At 48.7% G+C, this 16,085-nt stretch overlaps 1 protein-coding gene across 2 annotated transcripts in view; it reads right to left on the bottom strand.

Annotated features, from left to right (window-relative positions):
* Positions 1 to 15,413, bottom strand: part of PDLIM1 (PDZ and LIM domain 1) — a 41,696-nt gene extending 26,283 nt beyond the window's left edge. Inside the window, exons 1-2 of one of the 2 annotated variants that reach the window (XM_065638483.1) lie at positions 15,279 to 15,413; positions 3,010 to 3,161 (exon numbers count right to left, since the gene is read on the bottom strand). In XM_065638483.1, the coding sequence (XP_065494555.1) occupies positions 3,010 to 3,161; positions 15,279 to 15,398 (272 nt within the window). In that variant the 5' untranslated portion in view covers positions 15,399 to 15,413. Of the gene's footprint in view, positions 1 to 3,009; positions 3,162 to 14,872; positions 15,033 to 15,278 lie in introns of those variants that run through there. The other variant, XM_065638484.1, reaches the window with a different exon arrangement.
* Between the last annotated feature and the right edge of the window lie 672 nt (positions 15,414 to 16,085).

Raw genomic sequence — 16,085 nt, forward strand, 5'->3', positions numbered from 1 at the left:
CAAAATACACTAAGTTTCCAAAGGAAGTTGATTACTTTCTCCAGTCTGTTGGACACATCTTGCTGCTTACTCCCATTAAAGGAAAATCAGATGCTTGGAAAGGGTGCAGTCTGCTAGATTGTCAATGCTACAATGTACACACCCTAACTGAAGCGGGGAAAAGGGAAAAAAAAAAAAAAAAAAAGTAGCTCTTCCCAATGACTCAAGATCCAAAACTTCCTTTTTCCTGTGGATGGGAGACACTCAAAACTCTGTCTGTGAAATTTCTCCGTTTAGCAGCCAGGTGGTCTTGAGCTGACTGATGTACACGGCCTGCCGATGGTCAGTCTTTCTGCACATACCATACAAACCCATAGTACTGAGCTTGATTCTACACCACTGAAAGCAATAACGGAACCTTTACTTTGGTTTCTTGAGCACTACATTTCTAAAAGCACTCTCTACTCTGAAACAAAAAGCAAAATGTGTGAACAAATAGAGGCTCAGAAGAGAGCGGTGAGCTGAACACTACGTTCAGCAGGAGTTTGGTGTATGCGCCAACATTGTTCAACATCCACTTTTGAGGCAGAAAACAGACCTTTCCACCTTGGTTCATGCACCAAATAGCAAAGCACCTGGCAGTGCCACTTAGAAAAGCATTTTCAGAGAAAGCAATTTGTGGCTGGTTTTAAATACTAGGAAATTAACACATTTGCACCTTTGGGTGAAAAAACAGACCAGGCATGTTTTCTTCAGCTAGTAATTTGATCCATTTTTAACAGTGGCATGTGTTAGACTAGATTTCCTGCCTACAATCTGATCTGAAATATTTTTGGACTGTTACCATCATTAAGGAAAATACCGAAACAGGAAACATTGGAATGCTGTTGATACTCACAATCAAGTACAAACAGCATTTCCTTTACCAGAAGCATTTAAGTCCTTTCAATTCTCTGCATTTACACTTCTCTTAAATAATTAGTCCAGACAAACATGAAGACATTTTAACTGCTCTCCTGCCACTAAAAGAGGGTTGCACAGATGCAAACCACACACATATAAAGTTTGCTTGGGTCCACAGAAAAGCACAGGATGACAAGTACAGCGCAGTACTTTCCTAAAACACTCTTTGAGCTTCTAGCTACTTGCGGCTTAAGGGCTTTCTGCAGCAGAGATACTGCCATGGTATACCATACCCTTTACAGATTTGTCTTCCATGAATTCATCCAGTCTCCTCTTGAAGCCTTAATGTCCCCTAGAATCAACTAAAATGGATTTTACATAGAGCAATGATTAGCAATACTAAACCCTAAAGTGGATAAGTAGTTAGATCACTGCTTTCCACTTGTAGTCTTGACACTTTTGAACATTCTGTCAGCAGTACTCACTGATCAGTACAGCAGAAGCATCCAACACACACTCATACTACTTCCTTGAAAGGGGGCCTTGAAAGAGTTGGGTTGCACTAACTCAGAGCCCCTGCATGGTTTTACACAGCAGCGCAACCAGCTAGAAATCTCTCCCTAGGCAGCTTCCACATCCAAGGCCGATGAAACATGCATGGGGTAGCTATAAAGTTAATGACTTTGTAATTAACATTAGCAAACACATTTTACAGACTCAATGATCTGTAAGAGTGAGCTTGCCTGCAGGCTGAAAGAGCTCTTGCCACCCTTCCTCCCTCCCAGACAGAACCACATGGCGCTGGTTCACTAAGTCAAGCAACCGGGTTTTTTGCAAAGGAAAAGGATCACTCCTTTGCAGGAAGATTACCAGCTGACAAGTTAAAGGTCAGTATGAGAAACTCTGGGGCTAACAGGCTGCTGCAATGCTCACCGCTCATTCATACTGCCGGCACTGTGCTCTATTCTTCCCTCTGTGAATTCCCTCAATTAATTGTGAGGCTTTTTTTTGGCCAAGTCCTATCACTTCTTCCCAAACTGGGAAATGCCTGCTGAACTCCTGGCATTATCCAAGTTACAGTAAAAGACTTCCGTTTTTACAGAAAAGCCCTGGACAACTGAACTACTGTTTCATTTAAGGCATGCTTGTGCACTGCTTCTGAAAGCACTTCCCCTGCATCTGCCGTGAAGCTGATGTACGATCACTTTGCGGGGAGGAAAAACTCACTCCAGAGCAACTAGAAATGCCATGATGCATCTACCATCTGACTTCAAGAAGTGCTTGTACCCATGGCTGCAATTCAAACCAAGAGGAAGGCTAAATCTCAAGGCACCCCAAAAGAATAGGCTCCAGTACTTTTAAGAAGCAATGGGTGAATGCAAAGCAGACCCCTGCCTTCCCAGGCTGCATTTTTTCTCTGTACAAAGATTGCCCAAGAATAAAGCATGAGTGGGGAAAGGAATGAAGCTGTCCACTGCTCTGCAGCTTGAGACTGTGGGAAGACTGAAGCCAGCCCATGGTCTACACTGATGACAGAGACTGTGGCTCAGCTGTCGCTTTCCTTTATTTTTTCAGGACTCACAAGAGATTAATGCCTGACAGGCACTTTGATGCAGCCTGGGTCATCAGTGTTTAGCACTCTCAGTGCTGTTTGATCAAGAGGCTCCAAAATGTACAACCTTTCTGAGTCTGTGAATGGCAAAAACTAGGCAATTAATAGCTTGGACAACACACAACCATATATTTTAACTGCTAAACTAGTGCAACAGGAAGAAAGGTCGTCTCTGGTTGTACCTCCTCCGCTATAAGTGAAGTTTTCATGAGACCTGTCTGATTTCTTGCTGTCAGGAACCACAGAATAGGCTGACAGCCTCTGCCATGAATTATCAGCCAATTCCTCACTGGGAAAGTTGTTTTTATTAGGTCAAAGTGCAGCAAATGCAAGCAGCATTAGGATTAAAGGATGAAATGCAGTTCCCTCTTGCAATCCAGTGCCTGGCCAGACAAAGCACTAAGAGGTCAAATTAAACAAGCCAGCCAGAGAGGCCTGCTGTCAAACCAAAACACAGCTACTGCCCACCCCGCAACCCTCCCTCTCCCCACCTCCAGTCTTGCTCAGCAACGTACCTGCTGACCGTCAAAGTTAGTTCATCTGCACAACCCTTGATCTTGTTCTGGGCCTCAAGGTGTGTCATGTTATCTGTGTTCACTCCATCAATGGCCGTGATCTGGTCTCCTATACATAAGTTGGCTATTGCAGCTTTGCTACCTGGAGTCACCTGAGAGAAAACAAATAGAATGAATGGAATTTCCAGGGAGCAGCATTTCATAGCAACATTTGAAAAACAGCTGGAGCATTTAGGACATGCCTGCTGGTACGTGGAAGCAAGGAGGTGAAAACTAATGAAAGCAAATTCTTAGCAGAAAGCTACCTGGATCTGGACCTCTTGGATACTCTTGGTATTAAAGTTAGGGGCAGAATTCTGTTTTGGCACCCATAGAGAGAAGCTTGGGGGAAACAAGAGGTAAATAACAGAAATTGTATTTTCACTCAAGACAACTGGTTTCATGCTGGAGAGCAAGAACATGCAGACAGAAACTCTGTTCTTTGCTGGACAGAGAAGTGGTCTCCAAAACAGAAGGTGCTGAGGACAGCCAAGAAGTCTGAGCCTCTAAAACAGAGGTGACATAAAGGGTATCAAAGTCATTGCAGTACTATTAATGCCAATCACAAACACCTTTGTCTGCCTCACAATCTCATTTGCTTACTTCCTTGGAAGACAGGTTTGGGCTCGAGATTTTTGATTGCTTCTTTAGTTTTAATCTGTTCTAGCCTAGGAACGGGGGCAACAGCCTCTCACTGACTTCAGCAAGACCGATCCCAAAGCAGTGCTTGATCTAACAAGCAGACTGGGAGGGAGACAGGCATCAGAAACTTCATCTTTAAATCACAATCTGACCATACTTCCTGAAAAAGTGGAAGCATCATCCCCAGCCTGACCATAAGCTCACCCTGATACATTCTGCCATATACATCTCCCTTTCCGCTCCATGCCTGGTGCTTTGTTTCCCAGATATGCTGCTGCACTGCTAAAGAGGTGTTGCACTCTGAGAAATGACTGGTGAGAAAGAGCTTGGGGTAATCTCACCAAGATCCCAGACGGAAGACACTACACAGCAATACCACCAGTATGACACCACTTGTGAAAAAGGAAGGTCCTAACTAAAACTTGGCATTTTCAAGCTAAATGGCTCATTCATTTTTCCCCTACTGCTGAAGAGGTCTCTGCTTGACAACAGAGACTTCTTTGGGCCAAAATTATTGCGTGGGCAGAGGGTGAAGAATGTCACATTTGCTTGTGGCTTTGTAAACACTACATAAGATTTTGTGCAGCTGTAATGACTTTGTGGAAGGAGCATGATTACTGTGGGCTTTCATCAATTATTTAATAGGCAGAGGAAATGAGAAGAGTGGACTGCTCCCAGACACGAGTATAGATTAAAACATGCCTTGCGGCTGGGATACACCTCATTTATGACTCTGTTGCAACCGGTATTCATTCTACACATTCATATTAGGTTTCAGCATGCTGGAAAGCAGCTGAGCAAACGCAGCAGAGCTGTCAGACATAAACATTGTTCACAAGATTGAGAGAGTCCTCCTAATGTGGGATTGGATGGCAAATCATTCCCCCTGGGGAAACACTCACCTCCTAGAGGTGTCACACATTAGCTGCAACCACTGCTTTCCCTGGGCCAAAACCAAGGCTGTTCGGCACATCTCCTCACAGCTGTAGTGGGATATTTTCCTCAACCAGAAGGAAGACAATGAGATGCCTTGCTTTTTTCACCCCTCTACTCGGACAGTATTTCACAGAAAAGGAAAGGACACAGATGTGTATCACAGATGTCCAGGTTGACCAAGGTACTCAACATTAACCCAAAGACCTTCAGATGAGTCAACCAAATAGTGTCTGTCTACCTGCTCACGACTTTAGTGCTGTGAGCAGACTAAAAACTGACAGAGGAAGTGATAATGAAAAGACCAGACAAGCCACCAGGCGGATATAGGAAATCTGCTTTAAATGTGAAGATCATAATCTCCCAAGCTGCACCCTGCAGCTGACTGGTGGTCTACAAGACCACCAAGTGCAGCCTTCTGCTGCTCCACTGGATCCATTGCCTTGAGAGAGCACTTTCATGTAAACCTGGTGACAGGGACAGCTAGCAGCGATGAAGAAATCTTGAGCACTGGAGGTGGACCACAGTCCCACCGGATTTGGGAGCTGCTGCTTCAGAAACCCTGAGGCAGATCCATGAAGACATCATTACACCGGCCAGAGGCCACAGGAGACACATTGTGGGTCCTCTCCTGGTCACTGGGCCTTAACCAAGTCACTTGGTTTCTCACTGCCTTTATTTCCTCTGCTGCCAAAGGAGGGCGAGGGGCACACCACTCACCCCTGTGAGGAGCACTGAGCTCAGCACACCATTACTGTGATTCATTTTTGATCAAACAAGACTGCCAAGGGGTCAAGAATAATGGTGGATTAACACCGTGGCTGGAACGCTGCCAGAGGCTCGGGCACACAGCTTGCATTTAAAGACTGGTAATCAACACAACATGTGGCAAGCTGCTAGAAATGATCCTGTACCACAGGGAGCAGCTGAGCCAGAGCAGCCGGCGACACTGAAATATTGAAGCCTCCTGAAGAAGCCCCAAGAGCCACCAGGATGACCGAGTGGCATTCACTGTAACATCTCAGTGCTTGCCAGCGCTTGCAGTGTCACATTACTCTTCCATGTCCAGTTCGGAGGAATTTGAAATTTGAGTGCTCTTCTCCATCAGATAAGAGCCACTGGGTAGCACAAGGGTAATTACATCCAGCCGGGTACCATATAAACCTCTCCCCTAAGGGGAAGCCACAAGGATGCACTGTAATGAAAACGATTAGTGAATCTGCCAAAAGGAAACATGTTTTAAAATCCAGTTTCTTCAGTTCTGGAAATAACTTGCCGTGAAATGCAACCTTCCACAAACCACTCCCCTGCAACATCCAGCTCATACTCCTGCCAGGATTGCTCATAGCAAACATGCCTGCACAAGGGCACAGTACTGCAGGGAATCCATCCCCCCATCCTTTTAGGATGATTAATAGCTACTAATAACGTTCCCTTCCCCCCTCGCAGTAAGGTCTGAGCTTATCTCAGTGCTGCCAATGCTGCTTTGGAGATTTGCTCACCTACCGGTTGAGTCAGGAAAGCAAAAAGCTTTTCTGTTTTTAAGTGAGGAGCAGAGACCTGCCACTGGGAAGCCCTTTTCCTGCTTTTATTTTTGTCAGATCCCTCCCTGGTTCATGGGGAGCAGCCAGGGCAGACATGTGGCTGGAGGGGGACAGTCAGAAGCACCCAGAGCACTGACAGACGCCAGCCAGCTTACACACCCAAAGAACAAAAGGTTTCAGGCTCACAAGCATCCAGTGGATGTTGCACTGCCTGAAGCTGCTTCGGTCCTGCTCTCCCCTCAGATGACTTAAAGCTTTGCACCAGCCTCTCTCCTTTCCCGAGCACGGAGCAGACACCTGCAGGGACTGAGGAGTCAGCAGGCAGCGCTTTGCACAGGCAGGTGACCCAATAATGAGCAGATCAGCTACACTGCTGTATTGGAAGGCAAGGAGGGCTGAAAGACACTGTGAGGAACAAAACCTGCAAACACAGCTTTGCACAAGTTTCATCTCATGGGAAGGCATTGGCCTCTTGTCTCCTTCAAAAGAGCTCCCTGATAGGCTTGGGCTTCCCCACTGGTGTTGAGCAGTCTCCGGCAGAGGGGACATGGGCAACATCACAAGACTCCAGGAGCACCCCGGCTCCAGTGACACTATCATCAGGTGAATAAAGCTCTGCACACCTTGTAGCATCATGCCCAATGACTTCCTTTGGAAAGGAGCCATGCCTACCTTGTGGTGATTGCTCCCAGGCAGTTGCGTAACAGTTTGTCATTAGGTTATTTCACTGTGGAACAGACAATGCTGGGACAGGCTGAGCAGCACTGCTTCATGCTTTATCCAAAATAGGTCCCAGAGCTCACCAGAGTGTGCCTGTGGCGATGCTCTGTTTGGCTGGCATCTCTGAGTAAGAGATCTGGGCTACTACAGAAATAATCTAGATACTTATAACCAGACACATCAAACTAGGTCCCTGATACCAGCTCAGACACATCAAACTAAGTCCCTGATACCAGCTCAGACATATTTGCCAGCACATGGAAGAAACAAATAAACCCCATAATCTGTGGTCTTATCTTATGTTCTTTACTCATGCAAAGCTCAGTGTAGTAGATAAGGGTTTAGACCAGTTACGGGCTTGGACCCCTCTTTTTAAAGAGGTCCCACAGATTGAGGATTAGTATGGATAGAAGAAAAAACATACATTATTTACTTATACTACAAAGTGAAGCTTTGTGTACATATGCACATGGGTACACATACACACATGCATATGTATAAAGCTCTGCAATCATTAAAAGGGTAGAAAAATTATCTGTCTGCCTGCCGCCCTCCCCTTCCCTGCACATACACTTTGGGCTCCACCTTGCCAACACCACCAGGACTTTGCAAAGTTCAGATTTCTGTTCCTGATGGTTTGTCTGCTGTTGTCCGCTTGCACTGGCAGCTGGGCAGCAAACAAAGGACTCTGCTATGACACATCACATCTTCAGCTAGTCTTCGGGCAAGTGTGTGTACAATAGAAAAGAAAATACTTCCATTTAGCAGAGAGAATAAGACATACTTGGCTGCTTACCCAGCTCCCAGGCCCTCTTTGTAAAACTTCTGTCTGTCCCAGAGCTAGCCAAAGACAAACACATTTTACATTTGATGCAATCGCCACCATACACACTACCTAACAAGTTTTATGGTCCCTGGACTGGGACATATGGTGCCTTTTTTCCTTCTGCAGGCGAGGATCCGAGAGGCAGCAATGGGTATATTCAGAGAAGCTGCTGCCCACAGCAAGTGAGAAGGAGGAAGGGTGGGCAGCATTTCTATGAAAAGCAGCATAACGCAGCTCCATGTGAGTCAGGACAGATGGGCAGGTCTAAAGTTCATTCGATTTCTTCTGGGCTTCTCCCCACCTCCATTCAGGCACACTACTTGCTCACTCCATCAGCCCTTCACAGGTTCTCACAGACCCTGCAGCCTCTAGCAGCACACATCACTCCATACCTAGACACACATCGCAAGGAGCAATGAAAAGATAAGAAACCAGAAAATTAACATCAGCCAAGAAAAAGATCTGGACAAACAGCACCTGAGCTTGAGAGCAAAACCCATTGCTGCACAGAACAGACATGCAGCAACATACTTCTAAGGCCACCAGTGACAACTAGACATCTCTGACATTCAGATTAATCCTCCCTGCCCACACACACTGCTGTTTTACCATGAGTAATGTCCTCAGCGCTGGAGTATTATGCTAAGCAGCCACAGTTTCTCCCAGCAAAAGCATGCAGCTGGGTCAGCAGAGATCAGAGGCTATGAGAAAATTCAGGCAAGCACGTTCTCCACCCCTTCTCTTTAGGGGAGGGGGAACGACAGGCTGGTGCTTTGCAAGCAACTCCACGAGGCTTTCTTCTCAAGCTGCTACTTCTCTCTGAACCATCGCAGTCCAACACCGTTCCAGCCCAGAGCTCCCCAGCTGCTTGGTGCTGGCCCAGGCCACGCTGTCACCAGGAGAGAGGATGGGGGACATGCCTCGGGCTGGGGAAACCCTGAGCATCAGCCACCCCAGCAGGGCTGTGGCTCCCACTGCACAAGCCCCTCTGGCAGCCCAGCTCGCCCTCTCCCTCCTGCCTGCCATCACCTCCCGCCTGCTGCTGACGGCCAGAATGAGGATTGTTCACACAGAAAAGGCATTAGAGACAGTGTACAGAGGGCTGACCTCAGGAAGGCGATGTAAAAAGACACAGGTGAGATGATATGCTCAGATGCACAACCAATGGTCGAGTCACTCAGCCCCACAGCTTGCTTTGCAATATGCCCCACATTAAAAAAAAAAAAGTATAAAGATTTCTTACAAGACCTCAAAAACATTACATAGAGCTGCTCATCAGCTGAGCCTTTCCTGATGGTTTATTTCATCCTCTAAATAAAACATGTCCAGTAATCAGCATCCATCTGAGACAGCGTCACTGTCCAGAACAACATCAATTGTTTATGCAGTTAAGATTTCCTTTCATTTCTTTGTTTATACTGAAAAACAAATCCATTTGCTGCAGTTATTTTGATGTTGCACCATTCAAAACCAAAGCATTTTTACAAGCCTGAGTACATCTCTTGATAGATAAAGTGATTTTTGAGGGTGAAAGGTACCAGGCAGCTTGCAACCACACAATTTGGCACCTGGGAACAAGCAGATTAGGGAAGAAAAAGGGCTCTCTTTCTCAAAAGAAGTCCAACATTTATCATTGTCAATTTAAGCTCTGGGGCTTAAAGCTCTCACATAGGATTAAGGCTGGTACATCCCCTTCCATCATTGAGTTGTCTTTAGGTTCTTTGGAGAACTCCTCAAGAAAAAGGTAGGCCAGATGTAGCCCACCAAATGATGCTGGACTCGAAGAAGAGGGACAGAGGAAAGGGTACTCCAAACTTTGGTGGCATCAAGAACCACATAACCTGTGGCAAATTGGTCTGAAAAGCTAAACAGCAGAAAGTGCAAATCTGGCTCATAGGAGAGGTAAGGGTACTGCTCCTGGAAGTAACTCTGGCAGAAGGTGTTTGATTCTAATTCTTTTAAATGTTTTTTTTAAAGACAAAACTACCCTCCAGACTCAAGAAACAGGGCTGGAAAAAGATCAAGCCTGTCCCATGCCCCAAAGTGCTCTGTCTTTACTGCAAGAAAATTCTGCTGCTTTCCATTTACTACAATTCAGGATGATTTCTTCTCATCCAAACCCCAGTAGTCAGGGAGATCAGAAAAGTCCTTTATCTCTTCAGCAGACATTTGCATCTTTGAAGCACAGGCTGGTCCAGCCCCAGAAGCTGCCAGAGTTCACACTAACTGTAGAGACATCACTAGGGATGTGAATCTGTGCTCTCCATGCCCCACATGCTCAGACAGACAAGACTCCCCCCAGCAGCAAAGGCACGAGGCGTCATACCATACTCTAAACGTCAACCCAGCTGCTTCTGAAGGGCCAGAAGCTCTTGGCAGGTGACCTTAATGACCAGCATCCCGCAGGCACTGATCAGATGTCTGGGTACAGAGCAGCTCTGCCAGGCACCCCAGGCAGCACCATATGGCATGGCTGGTGCTGCCGCATCCCCCAGCAGCCCGGCAGCCAGGAGCAACAGCACAGGAGAAAATATCAGTGCAGGAAACACAAAGCTACGTTCACCTTCCTATAAACCCCAGCAGCTTTCCCAGCTGGCTCCTTCTGCCAAGCCAGCCTCAGAACACAAGCCAAATGTAACACCAGCATATTTGCAGTTACCGGCATGAAATCTGAGTCAGGCAGCAGAGGAATCACAGCCACAGGTGTGTGCAGCGGGGACCAGCCATGGCTGTCTGGCCTGAGGAGCAGAGCCAGCCCAACCCTAAACCCTATCACATCCACTGCACTCCATGTGACCTTTGGCAGAGGGGGAGGCATTCAAGCTCACCGCTGGGCACAGAGGCCTCCCTGTCCAGCCCTGGCTCTCCCTGTGGCTCAGACCATCCTTGCAGGTTACTTTTCTTTCTTTCCTCCTGGGGGAGATGCTGCAGCCCAGCACAGCTGAGCCCTGGCACGCTCCCGAGGGAGGACAGTCTCCATACTCACCCCGCTGAACCCCTCAGACCCCACAAGAGAGGCTCATTAGCAAGATATCCTGTACCCCGGGACTTTCTCCCACTGGCGGCTCTGGGACACCTTTGCTTGGCTGCTTCCTAACGGGGCAACCAGCTGCAAGCGGGGGTAGGACATCAGCCAGCACCAAAGTCAAATCCAATGCCTTTTCACACCACAGCATTCAGTCTCATGCCTGATCTTTGACTATCAAGCCCCACTTTATCACTAAAGCAAGTTTTAAGTCAATAACTGGCTCGGGGGGTCATTCTTAAAAACAAAAAACAACCAACACCCCAAACGCAATAAACACCTGATTATGTTCCAATTCTGTACTTGCTATAAATCCTGAGCTTTTAAAATACCATGCATAGATAAAACACACAAAACAGGGATGAATTCATGTTACTGTGGTCGATATCAGCAACAACCGCCATGTTGAGATTTCATCTTTTTAATATATTTGCAGAACTCAACTGTCTGGAAACCACTTTTCATTGCAAACATTCTCAGTTTCATAACAAAACGTACCTACAGAAGTGCACCAGCTTTGGCCTGTTTCACAGACTTTGCCAGACACCCCTCCTTAATGGAGCTGGGGGTTCCTGACATGACAAAACATAGAGCAAATTCCCCTCTGCCTGTATTTTGGGTCAGATGTTCAAGATCAACGCATCACTGGCACAAACTACAAAAACAATCTCAAGAACAAGGTTTACTGGACAGTTCCATGTATATATTCAACTGGGAACAGAAACTCCCAATGTTTATGAAAATCAAATGCAACCAAACAGGAAAAAGCTCATGTTACCTGAGGGACGGAAGGGGATGGGGTCTATCAACAGTGCTGCTTTTCAGCAGCTCCACCGCATCGGTGTGCCTCCTTGTGCAACATGTTGCTTGCTTCCTCCACCAATCTCACAGTGACTTGACTGGGAACTACCCCGTGCGCAGGGCAGGTCCATAGACACTATTATCCTGCAGTGTGTCCGTCCACAGCTCAGAAAGGATTTGGGAAAAGCTCTACCTCATTGACTCACTGCATAGTATCATCCAAAAGGTGATAAAGACAAAGGTCTTTCCTACTCCTGTATGGCAATCCAGCAGGCTTTGGTCTAGGGTTCATTACACAGATCAACACAAGCTTTTTTATGAACAAAGACTGCAATAAAATGTCCACCATAACCCTACAGTTTTAAAAAGAAACAGAAATGAGAAAAATATGTGAAGCATCCTTCCAGAACAGACAGGGGATTCCACAATAAAGTCTCATGTGCAGCACTTGTGAAATCCCCATGCCTGGTTCTCACTGGGAAGACTGGGCCAACACAAACAAGAAACCAGAAGCATTTGCACAAGAAGATGCTTGTGATGTATTTGAGCCCAAAGCATTTTTGAACACATAGTTCCAGTGGAAAGGGGGTAGGGCAGTGAGAAAAGACAAGAGCAGCTGTGGAAATACGATAATCTTTCATCTGCTGCTCTCCTAAGACACAACTCGCCATTGGTGACATGCAGCCGCTGCCAGACAGAAGCTCTTGGCCAGGTTGCTCTGTTGCCTCCCACATTCATGGCACTGGTGCTCATCATCCTTCTTGGACCTGGGACAGCAGCACCAAACTCCAGTGACTCCCCCTGAGGAATGAGCTGCCTCCCACCAGCAAGACTGGGATAAACTGTCCTTATGTCAGAGGGGAGCTTGAGAAGCCAAAAGACACCAGAAAGGAGCTGAGGTACAATGGTGACCAAGACGAGCTCAAGAGCTCGCCAATGAGGACGACACTGCCAGAAGCCAAATCTGAACTCCAAGCTGGCAACACAGGCTGAATTCAGGCACCTTGGTTCAAAGAGACCTGCGAGACACCCAGTTCAGGCCCATGACTGGATGGATGTCTGTCTCCTGGCATCCCACCACACCAATACAGACCTGGAGTAGCAGCTTGTCCCCATCAGTGCATCAACAGGATGAGCAGCCCTGGACGAAGCAGAGCCAGGCTCCACTGGCCAGACAGGAGGGGACTTGTCCCCCACGTGGCATACATGAATTGCCATGTTCCTAGCTGGCGTGATGATGCTGCTCTGTGGTGCAATCATGGATGCCAGGTGCCACAGACCTACAGCCTACATGCTGCAGCACAAAGCAAACACATAACAGTGCTGGGGAGGGATGGCCACATCCTCCCCGGCTCCCAGGGTGATGTTCCCATCACAGGCTACAGCCTCCCCACCCTCCCATTCCCCTCAGGCAGCCCCTTCATCTCACACCTTGCTGGGACCAAGGCCCTCATAACCCTTGGCCAGAGCTCGCCCCATCCGGTGAAGAGAGCAGGGCTGCATGCCCTAAAAGCTCTCTGGCCAGAGCACAAGTACCAAATGCAATAAGTAAGAAGAAAAATTAAGTTATAGCCCCATAAAGTCATCACACAAGGAGGATCAGACTCTTTGGCCAAAACCAGACCAGATCTTTTTCTACATGGTGAAAGGGGGACTTGCTGCGAGCTTTGTTCCTGAGCCAAGAGGACAAACCCAGGAGCCTTAGGAGCAAACCGCAGGAAAGATTAATGGCTTGAAGTCTTGGAGGGGAAATTAAAAATGTCAGAGGGGCCACAGGAGAAACCTGTGATAAGAGCTGCCAATTGTCAGCATTTACGTCACCACCACCAGAGAGGCTATTTATTACATTTTAGTCTCCAGGGTCACAATTTCTCATGATGTGGTTATTTTTGCTGCTTTGCTGATCTATGTCCCTTGGTATGTGCCCATAAGCACTGAGAGAGGCGACCAAGGAGAAGAGGTAGGAGCAGCAAAGTAGGACTTCAGACACACTTCTGCCTGAGAGCCTTTCACTGGAAGGAAATGACAACAATTACCATAACAATGAAGTAAATATCACTTCCCCTACGCTAAAGCTGCTTTCATGTCCAAAAAATGCTTTAGAAGAATGAGGCATTATTACTGTAATTGAAAGAGATTACACAGAAAACTAATAAATTTCCCCCCCTCTGTGGGTTTGACAGCACTCGCCAGCTCTGCCGTTTTGGAGCCAGCAGCCTCCTCTGTGGCACCTGGGGTACTTCAGGCAGCGGGACCCCATGGCAGGAGGTATTTAGAAAAATCACAAGTTTCACCATCCTGTTTTTTGAGGGCAGTACACAGAAGTTCAAGTCCTCGTATGCCCCACTTCCAGCCACCCTTCCTCACCTGGGGCCCACGGGGACTTGAAAGCCACGCAGAGGTGGCGGCAGAGCCTAGGGCTGCCCGTGGTTTGCAGAGGGATTGCTGGAAATCGGAGCAATTCCTCCTCCCCTGGGGGAAGGTCAGCAGCCCGCCCCAAGAAGATGCTGAGCAGCACACCCCGCACAGAGCCACAGAGGGACAGCGAGTCTGTGGTTTATTGCCCCCGAATGGGAAAAGATGGCCATGCGTGCCCTCGCTTTTTGTCCGTCCCTGGCAGGGCCCAGCTCCCTCTGAGGAGCAGCCAGGCAGGTGGCAGCAGGGCGGGAGCAGGTGAGTATGTGGACAGAAAAGCAAAGTACTTTGAACCCAACCCTGATATTTCACAGGCAAATGCTGGAGTGGAGGAGAGAAAATCAAGTTACACCACTAAAACTCTTTGGATGTGAAACTATAATCGTAATTTCCTAACTTTTCTTTAAGCGAGGGTAAGAAGGACTGATAACAGCAACAGGTAGGGGCACTTAAGTTAATATGGCTTCTGTAAACAAAGGCTTTTCTTTTAACTATACATGGCAAGCGAAAGCAGGGGAGCATTCAACACCACCTCCGTGCGACTGCTCCCTGTAGCATGGGCTGCCAAAATCCAAACTATGGGCTTGCAGGAGCAAAAGGGATTCCCTCTGCCTGTGTAAGAGGTTTGCTATGGACAAAGTGAGGAGGGAGGGTAGGTAAGAAGCAGAGACCCCGGTCAAAGCCAGATTAAGGGGCTGCGTGCGCCACCACGAATTTCTCCATAGGTATTAAAACCGAGTGATAATAAAAAGGGGGGAAAAAAGGAAAAGAAACTCCTGCCACGGCTGTGTCGCCAGCCCTGTCTTTATACCACCTGCCAGCCCCAGCTTCCCCCAGACCCGCCGCCCCACCGAACCCGCCCCGGGTGGCCCCGGCCCCCAGCACCGCCCGCCCGCCGGGGCCGCCGCCTTGCCCTACCCGGGAGATGGTGAGGGGCTGCTCGAAGTCCCGGCCGCCCACCAGCCGGAAGCCCCAGGGCCCGGGGCCCGACAGCACGATCCGGTGGGTCCCCATGTGCGCGGCTGCACCTCGCGGGACGCCCGACAGCCCCGCCGCCTGCACCGGCCCGGCCCGGCCCGCCCCCGGCCCGCCCCGCCGCCGCCGGCCCCTCCCCGGGCTCCGCCGCCACCGGGCGGGCTGTCCCGCCCCGGGCGGGGGCAGAGCTCCCCAGACCCCGCCGGGCCGCTGCCCCTTTCCTGAGCAGAAAGCCGCCCCGCCGCGCTTGAAGGTGAAACCTGCCCGGCGGGGGTCGTGGGGCCGAGCCGCTGCCAGGGGACGAGAATTTCGGTCTTCCGAACCGCGACGGTCCGGAGCCCCCTCTTACCTCCACCCCCGGCGGAGCTGCCCGCAGCCAGGAGGCAGCACAGCCGCGAAGCGAACCACCGGCGGGCAGCCGCAAGCACGACTGCCCCGGTGCGGTACCTCCCAGGCAAACATGGCTCATCCTGCTCCAACCTGATGTGATGTTAACTCTGAAACCTAATAGAGGCGATAAAAATTAAGCGGCTCTGCGTGCCGTTTCCAGCTGGGAGAGGATGAGCGAGGGCGGAGCCTGGGAAGGGTATTACCTTTGCCCTAATTTAGCTCTGATTTGTCACTGCTTTAGGCAGTTTTGTTTATCTGCAGCCCCTGTTGGTACCGCCAACAAAAGAAGGAATTCTTCTGTACTGGTTTCTCAGCCAACCTCATTAGCTGTGATTCGGGAAAAATAGTTGTTCCAGTTGCATGTTAAACCCCTAGTGGTCTGCTGGTGGACAGGCGGGAGAGGTTGGTTACAGCAGCCCTGCTGGTATTTACAAACAGCGCAAACATTGCTGCTTATTTAGCAAATAAAGCAACTGTTTAATGGTGCATGCACCTGGGCAAGCAGCGGTGTGCGTGGATACACACAACTGCGTTGGAGAAAGTCCTTTGACAAAATTTGTCAGTTTCTTTTCCAGAAAACATTCTGGAGTTAATACACAGCTCAGGCAACACAGAACATCAGTGAGCCAGAGCACAAGGCTGCTGCTGAAGCTGGGATTCAGCCGCAGCCGGGAGCATGGAGTGGTCAGCCAGTCGGGAAGAGGCAGATCACCCCAGTGCTGGCCCTACAAGACGTGGCCACGAATAATCCCATTGCAAGGCACAC

Source organism: Caloenas nicobarica, chromosome 7 (genome assembly GCF_036013445.1).
Source record: "Caloenas nicobarica isolate bCalNic1 chromosome 7, bCalNic1.hap1, whole genome shotgun sequence".
In the NCBI taxonomy this organism is placed as follows: Eukaryota; Metazoa; Chordata; class Aves; order Columbiformes; family Columbidae; genus Caloenas; species Caloenas nicobarica.